We start from the raw sequence: 15,731 nt of genomic DNA, 5'->3' as shown, positions 1-15,731 counted from the left end.
CCACGTACATAAATACCTCAAACAAGAATGAGCATCCTAACTATGTCATCCTCTTTCCCACATTTACACCTTTGTTTCATTGCTTTTTCTCCCTTCAAAATCTTTCCCCATTCTCCCATCTCTGCCTATTCAAATCATAAACATCCTTCAAAGCCCAGATCAATAATATATACCCAGCTTCAAGGATAGTACTTGACTCATACGAGGCATGAAATAAACATTTGCTAAACAAATGGATGATGAAATCATCATTCTTCCCCAATCACAAATCTGCTTCATATTACAAGTATGTATGTGCCTGTCCTATCTTCCCTTGAAGTAAAGGACACATTCCCATAGCACCTAATGCATAATGAGCACTGGGAAAATATTTGGAGGCTGAATAACTCTAATGATCTAAGACTAAGCAGAGCTGCTAAAGAAGGATACTTTCATCTTCTACTTCTGACTTTACAATGATTTGGCAAAACAAAAGGTCTAGAAAATTCAAAATATTACTTATACATGAATTATATTAATATTGAACATTAGGTCTTCCATAAAATATCTCTCATAATGGAATTTATTTTTGCATTTGATTTCTTGGATGGCTAAATTTTAATGTTTAATGCTTTTGAATGACCTTCCGGGGGGGGGGAACACTTCTAAATTTAAATACTGATGAAGATGTTAAATTACTTTAGGATATTTTTAGAATATGAGAATAAGAAGTCTTTTTAATTAATGAACTGGACAGCCTAAAAATATTATTTGGTACTTCATTTTCCTAAAACTAAGATGAATTAGGAAATGTAAATTATACTTTAATTTCATTTAATGTTCATGATATCATATTTGGAATCATGCCTCAAGCCACACTGCAGAATTTGTTATGCAATTTATAATCTGTTATGAAAAAAACCTAAATTAAATCTGGATCATTCCATTTTTCAGATCAAAGAAGGCCAAGTGCAAAAGTAAAAAGAGGCTTTCAAAGAAAAGGCAAAGTGTTAAATAAGAAAAAAAAAAATTCTAGTTACTGCATAGTAGTACCTGTAGGAAAAGCAGCCCAAGGAATGGCAGGAGAGGTAGTTTGGGTTTCACCATTTCCACCATCAAAAATCTCTGCAGCCTAGAAAAAAAAGGCAAATTTATTTTCAAACATCTAAAAAGTATAAATGCTATTTAAGCAATCAAGCCTTCCAGTCCCACAAGCATATTCTCTGTGATATACCACACATTTTCAAATTCTCCCCAAATACTCAACTTTTTTTCAGTCTTCATAGTTACCACCCCAACCACTACTCCCCACCCCCAGTATGCACGCTCTGTTATTTTTAAGTACAAATCTCCCTTCCTTACTAAAATACATCTCCTGCTAATGAAAATTTTCTTTTGTATATCCTCCATCACATTTTTACTTGAGAACTTTATATCTAAGTACTCTAAACTAAGTATATCTTTTTCATTAATTAGCACAAGACCGAATAGAGATCAATCTAAAGAAACAGGATTCATCTATATTCTTCAATAACCTACCACGTGGACTTCCTAGATTCAACATTTAGAAAATTCCTAAAACTGATGTTTTAAATTAACAAGCTTTCCTATTAAACAGTTTTAAAAGTAAGGGACAGTCAATTACTGAATGCTGAGTTTGTGGGTAAGAGTTTTCTCTCTCTTAATTGTCCAGATCACAGCAAAATTATTACTAAGAAAAAGAACCAGAATTTCAATTTGGATTCTGCGTTGAGTTGTCAGCCAAAAAGAAGTCAACTGAGGCAATCTGCCACATAAGCTAAGTGACATAGAATATAGTAACTATTACCTATAAACTATGAAAAATGAACATGGTTTATTTAACCAAGGATGGAGAGCTTCCATATTTCTACAACCAGATATAAAAAGAAAGAACCCTAATAACCAATTAAATTGGAATAATTGGTTAACATTATAAATATGTAATACTGAAAGGAATAGGCCCATTGACTGTAACATGGAAGTATAATTTTACTCTGAGGAAAACTACTCACTCTATTTTTTTCTGATGTAATAAATCAAACATGGTTTAAGTAAAGAAAACTGTACTAAGTTTAAACCTTCAAATAACTGACAACTTGTAAACAATAAACTAAGATGATATCTGAAACATCTATTATCCTCAAATGAAAAAAATTTTAACAAAATTTTAAGTGTTAATTTCAGTAAAAGAAGATTCAATCACCCAACAAAACCTAAAATATTAAAGAAAATGCAAAAAACATACAAATGTGCTAAACAAAAACCAGTGTCAGATGAAATGCACAAAACAGGAATGCCCACACTGACAGATATTAAGATCAACGGACAAGAAATGATCCTATTCTTAAAAAACTCACACCACTTTTTCATGATATTCAGAATACTGAATATATACCTAATATCTTGTTTCTCCTATTAACATCATTAATTAAACTCCTTATTTTTAATAAAGAATCTCTAATTCCAAATTAGGTGAAAGTCTTACTAAAAAGGAAAAAAAAAAAAATCACAGAGCTCACTTGGTAGTTCCAGGACTTGAGCTCAGGCATCCTGACACCTAATCCAGAGATTTTCCTGCAAGACTATACTGGCTCCATAAAAATAACTGGGTTACAAAATATTTCAATAAAATGAACACACACTGAAAAGGATTAAGGAAAAGACAGTGCTTCTTCAGCTAACAATTTCCACTTACAAAGCATCCGACTTAAACCTGAGAGAATAATCTAACAACACAAACATACTAATTAGCTCTATAAGCCACCAAAAGGCTATGTATTTAATACACTAAATCAACTCATTACAGGTGTAAACATGAAAATATGTGACAGATCTGCAATACTCATCCTTCATCTCACAAGTATTTCCTAATAGACATGTAGCCCAGCAAAATCGTCAGCTGACAATTTTTAAAACTTCTTTAATGCTTCGACTAGTAGCACTTAATTAAGTCTATTTAAACCATTCCATGGGCATGACCATGCATTCAAATAGTTAGTTTTATCTTTCAAAAAGGATATGTTTCATTTTCCTTGATTTCACTTTTTTATTCCAGTGTTACATTAAAAATGAAGAAATGATCATGAGTACCAACGATAAATAATACATTTTCAAAATAGTATGCTCCATTATAACCCCACAAAGTTAAAGCAATTACATAAGCAAAATAAGGTAATTGCACATACCTCAAAACCACCAAAATCATCATCATCCATTCTTCAAGTGCACCTGAAAAATATCAGAAGACATTGAAACAAGCCCACACACACAGTCATTTATGTCAAAACACTTTTCTGACTTAAATGTATTTGACTTGTAAATTAAAACTATTTCATTTGAGATAAAAAAAAAAATCTACTTTTTTTAACTACATGGGTATGCATTTTTTAATGCAAAAAGACTGGGGTTTTTTTGGCAAAATTAGCAATTTCTGTGACTTTTTCAGCAGCCATGTATTTTGCCATTTTGTGTTGAGACGCCAGGAGTGGAAAAATATTCTTTTACATTTTAATTTGCTTTTCCCAAATTGGCGCTAGGGCTCAATTCAATAATGCTTCCTGCTTTTTGCATCTATTCCTCAGTTGTCTGGCAACATCAGCACAAACTCCAGCTAAGAACAGAACTGTGGTGAATTTTTGGAAATCTGTCCCCCACCACAAAGGTTCTTCCCTCGGTTTCATGGCCGACGTTGATTTAGATTTTCAAAATTGATCAGCATTTTTGAGCTGTGGCCACAACTTCTGGAGCATTTTGATATGTGTATTTTTAGCTGAAACTGCTTTGCACTTTTGGAAAAATGTGGAGCAAGTTACTAGGCTGATCAAGATAAATCAAGTCATGTATTCATGGGAGACCAGGGAAGAGAAAAACACAAGTGAATATCCTGAATTCTTCTCTTTACAGTTAAACTATGTAAGAGAGACAAGCAGTTAAGATAATACATGCTTTATTTTGTCCTTAATGTGTATCACAAAAATGGAAGGAGAAAACCATGAGTACTGGGACTTTTAAAAAGAAGAAAAAGAAAAAGCTTTTATCTAACCAACCATTAAAAAATCAAAAAAACCTGGAAAAGCAAAACAAGTAATAGATGGCATACATTTAAATGAAAAAAAAAATCACAATAAATTGTGAATCAGTAACCACAAGTAATACTCTGGTCAATAACAACTGGATTCCTTTTTTATTTTTCAAAAGTGAATGTATTGAAATTATTAATTATAGTTTCTTTGACTCACTAATACAAGATGGACTTGGTTACAGGAAAACAACCTTCTCCAGCTTCTAAAAAAAAAAAAACAGCTAAACAAATTAAACCATGTTAAGCAATGACTCTAAAGCATTTTCTAAGGTACTCTGCCTTAAGTGATGAAGTAGTCATCTATAGCCAGATCTTATCTTGTCAACGAAATTAATATTAATGCCTTCAAAAATAAAACTCAAAAACTAGTCAAAGAAAAATAAACAATGAAACACAATCTCAAGGATTGTTTTAACAGACAAAGAAAATTTATTTTCGCAGAAACTCAGGTAGGTAATGACACTAGAAGGAATATACGGAGGCAGAAGTACATTATAAAAAGGAAGGACATTAAATTAACCAAAACGAGACACCACTGTTGTCACCATTACCTGCAATTTAATAGTTTGATGAAAACTTTTTTAAAAGATGCATTTCTCACAAAAATCAAAGCTAAGCAAGTCATCCACATACAACACTTAAAAAATATAAACCAGACTTTCAGAAACTTTTGATGGTGGTTAGTTTGAAATGGAATTCACATTAATTCTGTATTGCAAGCAACTAGAAATCTGTACATGATTATATTTTTCATGAAGAAATTATGAAATAAGAGTGATATGGATACTGAGAATTAACCAAGTCAAACTATAAACACTAAGTTTGTGTTTTCCACATGTATTCCATGAATCTCAGAGACAATTAAAGAACATTTTTAGCATCTACAACACAGTGTCCAAATAATACAATTTCAAAATAACAGAATTTCTAGAGTAATGCTTCTATGTGTTTTTGTAAATCACATCCCAATAAATTATTTGTAAGATGCCAGAAAACTTGAAAACAAAAATAAATAGCCATGTTTAACAATCACCTCAGCTTGTTTGCCTGTGGTAATGAACCGAATATCCTCACCTTCCTAAGTACTGACTTAACTCCACAAAAGAATATAGCAATGATCACTGATGTTTTCCATATCCCAGCAACCTTTACATATTAAAATGAAGATGACAGTTTTCCTCTACTTTATTTTCAAAGAAATACTAACATATTTTAAAAGATAAATGTGTCTTGAATTTCTTAAAATATAACAATTAAAGAAATATTATTATTTTAAAGCATTAACATTTTTCCAAATATTTTAGTTTCAAATCCTGCAATAGTTTGTTTCCTTCTGAACATTACAAAGACCAGGAGAAAGTAAAATTAACAGCACTGATATGTACAAATCAACTTTACTAAATACAAAAACTAAAAATTAGTTTTTAAAAAGGAAGTATTACAAGTGTGGTCTCCTTTATAGATTTAGCTACTCCAGCACATTTAAAACATTACTTTATCTAAAATACATTTATATTTTTTAGACTATTTCTAGCACTTAACATTAAATATAATACAGCAACACCAAATATATCTGTCATGTAACTTATAAAGTCATGAGCCTGGCTCAAATGTTGGAAGATCATGTAGTTCATTCTTTGTGTCATGGCAGGAGGAAAGATGTGTGATTACTATGATTAGGTATCTACATTGAAAGATTTCACAGTATCTAGTTTAACAATTCTCAGACTTCTTTATATCTGAATTTGATCTCTTCTGTTGCACTATTGTATCAATTCCCTCCTTTATTATTCTCGGTATTTAATGCATTGCTGATATTTTATAAGAAAAACATATATACAACACTTAATGTAACAAATTTTTATTAAGCAACTTTGTAGAAGAGAACACTCAAGATCCTCAAGGAGTTATGGTCTGGGGAGGCAGGAGGGGAAGAGTATAAGAAAACCATGTGAATGTTAAGAATATGAGCTATAAAGCAGCCTTAAGAAAGAAGAAAAAATGTCCAGGGTGGGAGGAAAAGGTTTTCAGATGGTGATATATCTAGTTGGCACATCATGAAGTGCTTCAGGTGGGAGATATTTGAGATCTATTTCAACAGACCTAACAGAGAATTTTAAATGGCACATTAAAAACATGAATTTTATTAAAGTCTTTTCCACAAAGTCTTTTCCTAAAAGATAGCAAAGATTTGTTTTGATTGTTTGTTTCTGCATAAACACAGGGTCAAAGAGAATGTGAAATGAGAAAACTGCAAAAAAATTTGAAAGCAAATATAAGGAAGATGAATCTAAAACTACCACTGGGGAAAATAAGAATCAATCACATTTACAGCAAAGAATCTACAAAAGGCTTAGGAATGCATGGCAATGAAAGTTGGATAAAGGTGAGACTCAAAGTAAGAGTGGCAAATGTACAGCAAGATCCCCTTCCAGAATCTGCAAAAGAGGACAACTTACAGTTCTTCATCACAGAAGACTGAAGGTTTATTCCCTAGACAGGATAAAGTCAAGGGTCCAGATTAGAAGACACTGAGACTGCTGGACTAAAAGTTATATTAAATATTGAGACCCATTCTCCCAATCCTCTTTGATTACTTGGCAACCAAACTGCCAGCAGCTAGGTTTCAGTCTCTAGTCATCATCTTAGAAGATTCTTCTCTGGGGCACCTGGGTGGCTCAGGCAGTGTAGCGACTTGCTCTTGAGTTCAGCTCAGGTCATGATCTCAGGGTCTTGGGACTGAGCCCCGTGTCAGGCTCCGCACTCAGGGGGGAGTCTGCTTCAAGATTCTCTCCTTCCCTCTGCCCCTCCCCACACTTGCTCTCTGTCTCTAAAATAAATAAATAAATATTAAAAAAAAATTCTTCTTTGGTGAATCTAAACCCATGAAAAACGACCTCATGAGAGACTCCATCAAAAACAAACAAACAAACAAAAAACAGTTCACTCAGGTAACATTACTTTGACAAACCCTACCCACCTGCACAGAATTTCCAATTTGCTCCTGATTTCAATAAGAGGATGAATAGCATAAAGGCTAAAAGAAAAGACTATCGAGTCAGGTTGCCTTGATTCAAATTCTAGTTCTGCCACTTAACTATGTTACACTGGGCAGATTACTTAAACACTGTGTACCTCAGTTTCCTTATCCGTCACATAGTGATACTAATACTACTACTACTAATAATAATGGTAACTAGCTCTTAAAGTCCTTATGAAGATTAAATAAGTGAAAATAGATGAAGCACTTACAACAGTGTCTGGCACATTCTAAGTATTATACAAATGTTTGTACTTTATTAGTAGTGCTTCATTCACTCTTACATATGAAGAAAGTATCTAATATAAAAAACAAGATACCAAGCAAAAAAAAATAAAGAAAAAAGATGGAAGGAATAGAGTCTACACAAGAAAATTGTCAAAAAAATAAAACTATAACTAGTACTTTCAGAGAGTTAACAATAGAAGATAGTACATCCATGAAATAAGAATAGGAAGCCCTAATTTTGGGGGGGGAAGAAATGAGAGAGGGGTGTTTACCAAGACTAAGGTCTTGAAAATAAAAATGATTACAGAAATGAAAAACTGCAGGGTGGATAATAAAGCTGAGGAAATTTCTTTTAAAAAGAAGAGTATAAAAGAAAAGGAAATGGAAAGTCAGAGTAAAAACATAAGAAAATTAAAAGATCCAGTCCAGAATATGCAATATCTAATATTGGGAATTCTAGAAAAACAAAACAGAAAAAAGGGAAGAAATCATCAACAAAATAATTCAAGAAAATTTTCTAAACCTAAAGGATATGATTTCCAGATTTAATCCAAAAAAACAGAAGAACAAACCCACACTAAAGCACAGTAGAGACAAAAAGAAGATCCTACAAGCCCTCAGAGGGATAAAATAGGTTTCATACAAAGGATAAAGAATATAATAACGTAAGACTTCACAACAGCATCACTGGAAGGTGAAAAATAATGGAACAATGCTTTTAAAATTGTGAGGGAAAATGATTAATACATAGAATTCTAAAATGAGCCAAACCAACAAATAACTAATTTGTGGGAAGACTAAAGTCATACTCATGCTGCAAAGTCTCAAAAAAAATTATTTCCCATTCTTTCTTAAAAAGCTATGGAGGGGCGCCTGGGTAGCACAGTCAGTTAAGCATCCAACTCTTGGTTTCGACTCAGGTCATGATCTCAGGATCATGAGATCAAGTGCCCCGTGGGGCTCTGCACTCAGCACAGAGTCTGCTTATGTTTCTCTCTCCCTTTCCCTCTGCTGCTCCCCACAACGTGCGTGCACGTACTCTCTGTCTCTCTCTCTCAAATAAATAAATCTTAGGGGAAAAAAAAAAGCTATGGAGTAAACCAAGGGAGTAAGACACAAGGAAGAAATGGGATTAGAAAATAGGTGATCTAACTAAAGTGAAAAGCAAAGGGAATTCCCCCAGAATAATGGTAAAGTGAGTTCCCAAGCTACCTATATAGCAAGAATAGGGAGCAACCTACCTAAATTTGCACAGATCAGAAAGCTCCTGGGTGAAGTATTCAAGCAAATCAAATTAAAAGTCTGTCTCATGTGTTTTACCATACATGAGTAATGTTAAACAACTGGGGGCAAATTCAGATTTGAATTAGTGATTAAAACATTAACCAAACGAAAACAGAGAGAAAATGGTATGTTAGACAGGAAAAGTAAACATTTTTACAGTACTATATTTTTTAGCTGTGAATACTATTTATATAGCAATAATAATGAATAACTACTGGCACCAAAATTATAATAAAACCATATTGGAAAGGTAAGAGAAAGAAGATGAATTATGTGGTATGGGTGTTAGAGGGGGTGGTGAAAGACAGCAAAGCTTCATCTTCCATATTGGAAAGCTGATGGGTATGAAACTGAAAAATCAAGAAGCAGCAATAACAAACATGTTTAGGGATGCACTGGTAAACACTAAAAAAATCAACTATATGTTCTAAACATCTTGCTTCTAGAAAACAAGAAATGGAGAGGCGAGAAAAGAAAGGCAGGGATAGGAGATGGCTGCGTTTCATAACAAATATTTCACAACTTTAAACTGTATGCATATATAATTAATTTCTTTAATGATAGTATTAAAAAAACATCATGGCACAATGAGCCAACCATCTATTCTTTCTATCAAAATATTCAGGAAAAAAAACCTCAAAGTTTTTTTCTTTAACAAAACTATAAACAAAGGCTTAAATGTTTTAAATTAGTATTTAGCCAGTGAAAAAATTAAATTTTTTCATGTTAGTCTCCTTTATAACATTAACATTTATTACAAGTTTATACAAAATGTAAAAGTGTATCTCAAACACCAAAGTTGCTAAAAATGAAACAAAATGAAAAAAAAAAAATCTAAGAAAAAAAAACCACTTAGGTAACTGACTTCAAAAAGTACAGTTTCCAAAGATCATCCAGATTATTCAATCAGCCCAAAGTGTCCTACTGTTAACATTGTCCACTTAGCACTTAACTCAATCTCTATTCCATCTGAAAAACTACTGGGTAAACAACATCCCCATAATCCCAATATTTTTCCATCTGATCCTGTTTCATGCCATGTTTCCTAGAAGCAACAGACAAGTGATTTTTTTTTTTCTGACTGTCCTGGGCAAACATAAATTGGTAAAAGGAAACAGAACAAAGGAAATATACAAACACACACACACACACAAACACAAACACACACACCCCTTAATCAAAGTTAAAAACGAAGAGCCACTAAGACTCAACTAATTTGAAGAGTCTAATCATATAAGATCAGAATTTCAGGCTTATCTATTCAAGGAAAATTTTTTTTGACCTAATTTCATATAAGCTCTTCTGAGATAGTGCAGGGACCATTTCTTTTACCTACTTTTAACTCTCTGGCACCTTCAACTGAGCAGCACATAGTAGGGTCTCAAAGAATATTTTTGAATCAGTGCTTTTGGAATACATCACTAAATGAAAGCAAATGAGTTGCTAATAGTTCCCACATGACTTCCCTTTCCCTTTTATTTCTCTAAGAAAAACATGCTGGAACTTGAGTAGTCGAGGATCAAGTTGCTAGCACTGAAACAGATCTACCCATATAAAGGCATGAGCTTGAAGGCCCACATCTTAAGAGAAATTATATTGTTACCCACCTCTCCCTTAAGTATCCAGCTATTATTAGGGTTAATAATAATTTTGAAACTTCCTATATGAAGCTGAATTACAAAATTATTGCTATACTACAAACACTACTGCCAATGGCGAAATGTCACAAGTTAAAAAAAAATAACTGAGATATATATTTACTACCTGAAAAATATCCTGTTCATAAATAACCAGATAGGAAGACATCCCAACCACTGGTAATTCTAGTAACTAAATATTTTCCTTTATATAATTTTCATCTGTACTATCCATTAAGTTTTTGTCTTTGCCAGCCTTCATTCAAAAAATTTACATATCCCAGCTGATAACAAGAAACAAAAATTGCACAGCACTTACATTCTCCAAACCCTTACCTATTTCCCAACCTCTGGTTACTTCTACCTCCTCCAACTCCTTCATAGCAATTCTTCCCTCAGCTGATGGATGGATCTCCAATCCTGTCTCATTATCCTGTTCTTCAAAGACTGCATTTAATCATGATCTTAATGCTCTGCCCAAATTTTCCAAAATTAACCACCTCACTGTGTTCAGTTATATATTTCCAAGCAAATAATAAATACTTTTATATGGCTATCCTACTGTCAACTCAAAATACTCACTATCAGTTATACTCCTCCTATCTGGCAAAATCTTGACCCTCAATGTTAGGGGGTAGGTATACCACCTCATCTCACATTTTAAAAGAGGACACAGACCTTCTCTGGATAGAAACAAGATTTAAGAAATACTACAGTCTCTTTCTCTCTCTTCTTTACTTCCCAAGAGAAAAATAGTAGTGAGAGCAGGACATCCATAGGTTCTCTGTTGGGTGAGATTAATGTATGAAGTCAGCATGCATACACAGTACAAGCTCTTTGAGTTCCTCACTGGGAACTGTGTGCCCATAAACATATTATTCCTCTAGTGCAATGTGCACGAAAGAAGCTCATCAGAGAAGAACTTCATTTTCTTAGCATGAAGACATGTTTTTTAGCCTGTGACTGGATGTATAAATTTAATTCAGAAGAGAACTTGTGGGAGACTCATTTCCACCTCAGTCCAAACCACATTTACACTAAACTTTTAACAATAAAAGCACTTTTCTGATTCCTATTACTTGGTTCTATTTCTCAATTGATTCAAATTTGGAGTGGTACAAGGCAACTGACAATGGCTCCCAAGAACCACGAACAATATCCAATTACCTGACTTCCGCTGAGAACTTAAGAGAATTCACTATAAAATTCATGTTTCCCATCTTCAACAGGATTCATGGTGCTGCCCATCACACCCATTTTTTCTCTCATTAAGGCACTTTCTCTAATTCTTCAGCAACTATTTCAAAGATTCTCAATGCTCCTCAAATTACCAACCTCCCCATTCCTTCCTGTAACCAAAGCACATAACCAAGCCTCCTGCTAAAACAGAAGGCATTTTAAGAAAAGTCCCTTAACATCTTTCCACCAAAACTACAGTTACCAGCATCTGTACCAAACTATTCCAGTTTATTCTGCTCACACAGAAAGAGGAATCCCTCTACTTTCTTAAAGCTAATTCCTTCATCTGTGTTCTCAGACATGGCTCTCTCAATTGTACTTTCTCTTAAATATTTAACTTCCTCCTCTTATTTGGCTCCTCCCAAAACACTGAAACATGCTCCAGGTCCTATATCATTAAAAATGAAACAAAACAAAAACAAAAGCAAAACCATCCTCAACTACACATTCTTTTCCAACCACAGCTCCCTCCTTTTCACAGCTCAACTTCATAAATGCTCTATTCTTACAGCGATGCCTGTAACCAATTACCTCCTTTTCACTAAATGCAAAAAGACACTTTCAATTCCTTGTCTTATTTGAACACTAACACCATTTGACCAGTCTTTCCTTCTCAAAACACTCTCATCCTGTTACAAGACAACCATACTTCTTTTCCCTCTTTTTTCCTATTTCTCTGGCTGCTTCTTCTCAATCTCCCTTGCAGGTATTTCTACCCTTTAAATGATGGTGTTCCTAATTAAGCACTCCAACCTACCCCTTCTTTTTATCTCAATTCAAATACGCTCCCTAGACTATCTCATTCATTCCGTTGGACTCACTTACAAGTACAAGCTAAGAAATCTCTAGTTAAGATCCACCTCCTGAACTCCAGAGCCACATAAACAACAGACAATTGAATAGCCTTTTTTCCAATATAACAGGCACCTCAATTTCAATACAAGCAAAACGGAACTCAAGATCTCTCCCATCAAAGTCAATTTACTTTTCCTCCAGAATACCTTCACTCAGTGATTGGTACTACCATCTCAAAACAGCTGGCCAAGACAAAATCCTGGAGTCATCTTTGCCTCCCTCTCTCTCTCACTTCATACATCCAGTCAATTACCAAATCCTAGGTCCTAAATACCTTTAGAATCCATCCACCCCCCTCCCCAATACCTTCACTCTATAGTTAAAGCCACCATGGTATTTCATCTGGTTTATACCATCCTTTTCTACTCCATTCTCCATTCTGCTACCCAAATGATCCTTTTAAATACTCACCTAGTTAAAATCTTTCAGCAACTCCTCATCACTTTATAGATGAAATCAAAATTCTTAGAATGAATTAATGAACCTCTATAACCTAGTTTCTGCTACCATCCTCAATTTCAACACATCCATATCCTGCAATCATATAAGAGTGTGTATTTGAACCATGTGACTCAGGTCAAATCACCACACCTCTCTCGACTTCAGTGTCCTCATATGTAAAATGAACAGAATGATTAGATGACTTCTAAGATATTGCATTGTAAGATCCTCTAAAAATATTATTCTATGACTAAAATTAAATTCCTTTCTTCTTCATAAAGAACTTTCTAAATACTTTCTATTCTGAATCTGTCATTTTCAGTCAATAATATTATTCTTTAATCCCTCTAAAATGCAGAAACTAGTGTCACCTGACATTCTTTGCTTTATACTGTAGCCAAGTATGTCATTCAATCCTATTTTATTTTCCCCACTCTTCCTTTTCTTTCTCCTCTGGTGATCATCCTTCTGATTCAGATACAATCACTATTTCTTGAAAATTACCAGAACTTACTTGTCATCCTGCTCCCCAATCCATTTATCACACTGGACTTGTTCTAAAACAATTGTGTTTTAAGCTCTAAGACTATCATCACGTCAGTCTCACCTTCAAAGCTTTCAAAACAAGAATGAAAAATCCATGCTTCTATGAGACATGAACTTTGGAGCCTCATATATAAGCAAAGTAAGCATAAAGACAAAGTTGTGAATTGCATTGGCATTGATCATTAAAAGTAAAAATAAGTCCTATAAAAAGCCTACAATTACATTACAATATTAAGGCATAAAAGGGCATACTATACAACATGGTAAAAACAGTGTTGACATTATCAAGTGCAGAAGATCACACACTTAATATTCTCTCCAATAAGAAAGTGTTTCATTTCCTTCATGGTTTTATATATTCTCATTTATATTTTTTTTCTGTTTACAGTGAAATCTCATTTATCTGGATAGATATATCTAATAATCACACCTACCTGGAATAAGTTATTCTGATACAATAAACCACAAAACTATTTTGGGTAGACAAGAGTGAAATTATAAACTTAGTGTCCCAGTGTTCAAATACATTATTCACAAATAGCTTTAAACCCTTGTTAAATATTTGTTTACTTTTGTCTTAGACCTAATTAGAGGCCCCTACTGCTTCCCTGACCTCATCTATAACTAACTCCCCCTGATTTACTCTGTTCTAGCTACATGGCCTCCCTGTCATACCCTGCCTCAGGGATCTGGTTTATTATTATTATTATTATTATTATTATTATTATTATTATTAGTTTGTTTCTAATAAAATCAGCTTATGGAAACCTACCACCAAGCACAAAACTAAAGATCCTGATAATAAATTACATGCAACCCTTCCCCAGGACACAATCCTCAATTCATTTTTCATCATTCCCTTGCCTTCAAAATTCCCTTGCCTTCAAAAATAGTTTCATTTTATCTATATCTACTAACAAAAAGCATATTATTTTTATTTTAGCTATTTTTAAAGGGTGTCCCATGACATATAAATTAGGGAGACCTAACTTTTTCACATATTATGTCATTATTATTTCAGCTACCATTCATTTTTTTACTACGTAATATACCACAGTTTATTCAGTCACTTTCCTGTCAGTAGACATTTCAGTGTCTATTTTGCTATTGAGAGCAGAGATGCTATGAACATTCTCCAACACATCCACTTTTGTATATATACAGTATTTCTCTTGGGTATATGCCTACAAGTAAAATCACTGGGTTATAAAGTGTGTCTACATTTAGCTTCATGGGATAATGAAAAACTATTTTCCAAATGGTTGCAGAAACTGTAGTTGTCGAAGCAATGTATAAAAGTACTGTGAATCCTCATCCTTTCCAACACTTGGTTTTAAATGGTATCTCACTGTGTACCTAATTTGATCTCCCCAATTATTAATGAAGTTGAAATCTCTTCAAATGATTATTAATCATATATAATTTGTGAAATACCTATTTATAGCTTTTTTATTTTTTGTCTGTGCCTTTTGATTTATATAATTTTAGAAATATTCTTGATATCAATCATTGTCAGCTTTGTATATTGCAAATATCCTCTATTTTATAACTTATTTCTTCATATCCTTTAAGGTAACTTTTGATGAACAAAATATCTTGGGTTACTACCTGTATTAATCTATTATATTATAACTTAGCAAATTTTAGTCATATTTTTTAAATCCTTTCCTATCCCTAGGTCTAAAAGACAAACACCTGTATTTTCTACAAAGTTAATATTTTATTTTTGACACCTAAGTACTTAACCAATCTGCAATTTAACTTTTGTATATGGTAGGTGCAGAGATCCAATTTTTCTTTTGACAATTTCATTTATTAAATAGTAACTTATTTTCTCACTAATCTGATATGCCATCTTTATCATATACCAAAGCTCCTTAAATGTGTGGACTGGTTTCTGGCTGTAGATTTATTTCAGTAGACATAAAGTCTTTATGATATTGAACCATTTTGCTCATAAATGTGGTATATCTTATGACTCAAATATAGAATGAGTCTTTTTTTAATGCCTATTAATAGAATATTACAATTTTCCCTAAAGAAGTCTTATATATCCCCTGCTATGTTTATTCCTAGATAATGATATCCTATAATATCATTTAATGTCTTCTTTTAAAGTATGTTTCCTAGTTGTTTGTCACTATTTTATAACAATGCAATTAACTTCCGTATATTAGTCTATCTATATATGGCTACTCACCTTTGCCAAACTCTTCTATCTAATAATTTACCTATATTCTTTTGATTTTATATGTAAATGATCATATTGCCTCCAGATAATACTTTTCTTTCTTCCTTTCCAATTGTAATACCTCTAATTCCTTTTTCTTGTCTTAAAGCATTGGCTATGTCCTCTACAGAATGTTAAGTACAAGAGGCA

At 33.2% G+C, this 15,731-nt stretch overlaps 1 protein-coding gene across 5 annotated transcripts in view; it reads right to left on the bottom strand.

Moving 5' to 3' along the window:
* CCDC91 (coiled-coil domain containing 91) overlaps positions 1-15,731 on the bottom strand; it is a 342,380-nt gene that overhangs the window by 276,758 nt on the left and 49,891 nt on the right. For all 5 annotated transcript variants that reach the window (XM_081821378.1, XM_081821382.1, XM_081821381.1 and 2 more), the window contains 2 exons: positions 3,186-3,228; positions 1,033-1,111 (listed from right to left, as the gene is read on the bottom strand). In XM_081821378.1, coding sequence (XP_081677504.1) covers positions 1,033-1,111; positions 3,186-3,215 — 109 coding nt within the window. In that variant the 5' untranslated portion in view covers positions 3,216-3,228. The remainder of the gene's footprint in view (positions 1-1,032; positions 1,112-3,185; positions 3,229-15,731) is intronic.

This window comes from Leptonychotes weddellii, chromosome 5, assembly GCF_054177405.1.
Source record: "Leptonychotes weddellii isolate Sample4059 chromosome 5, ASM5417740v2, whole genome shotgun sequence".
NCBI lineage: Eukaryota > Metazoa > Chordata > Mammalia > Carnivora > Phocidae > Leptonychotes > Leptonychotes weddellii.
Note: the sequence above shows the minus strand (reverse complement) of the source record. Positions and strands in the feature narration are given on the sequence as shown.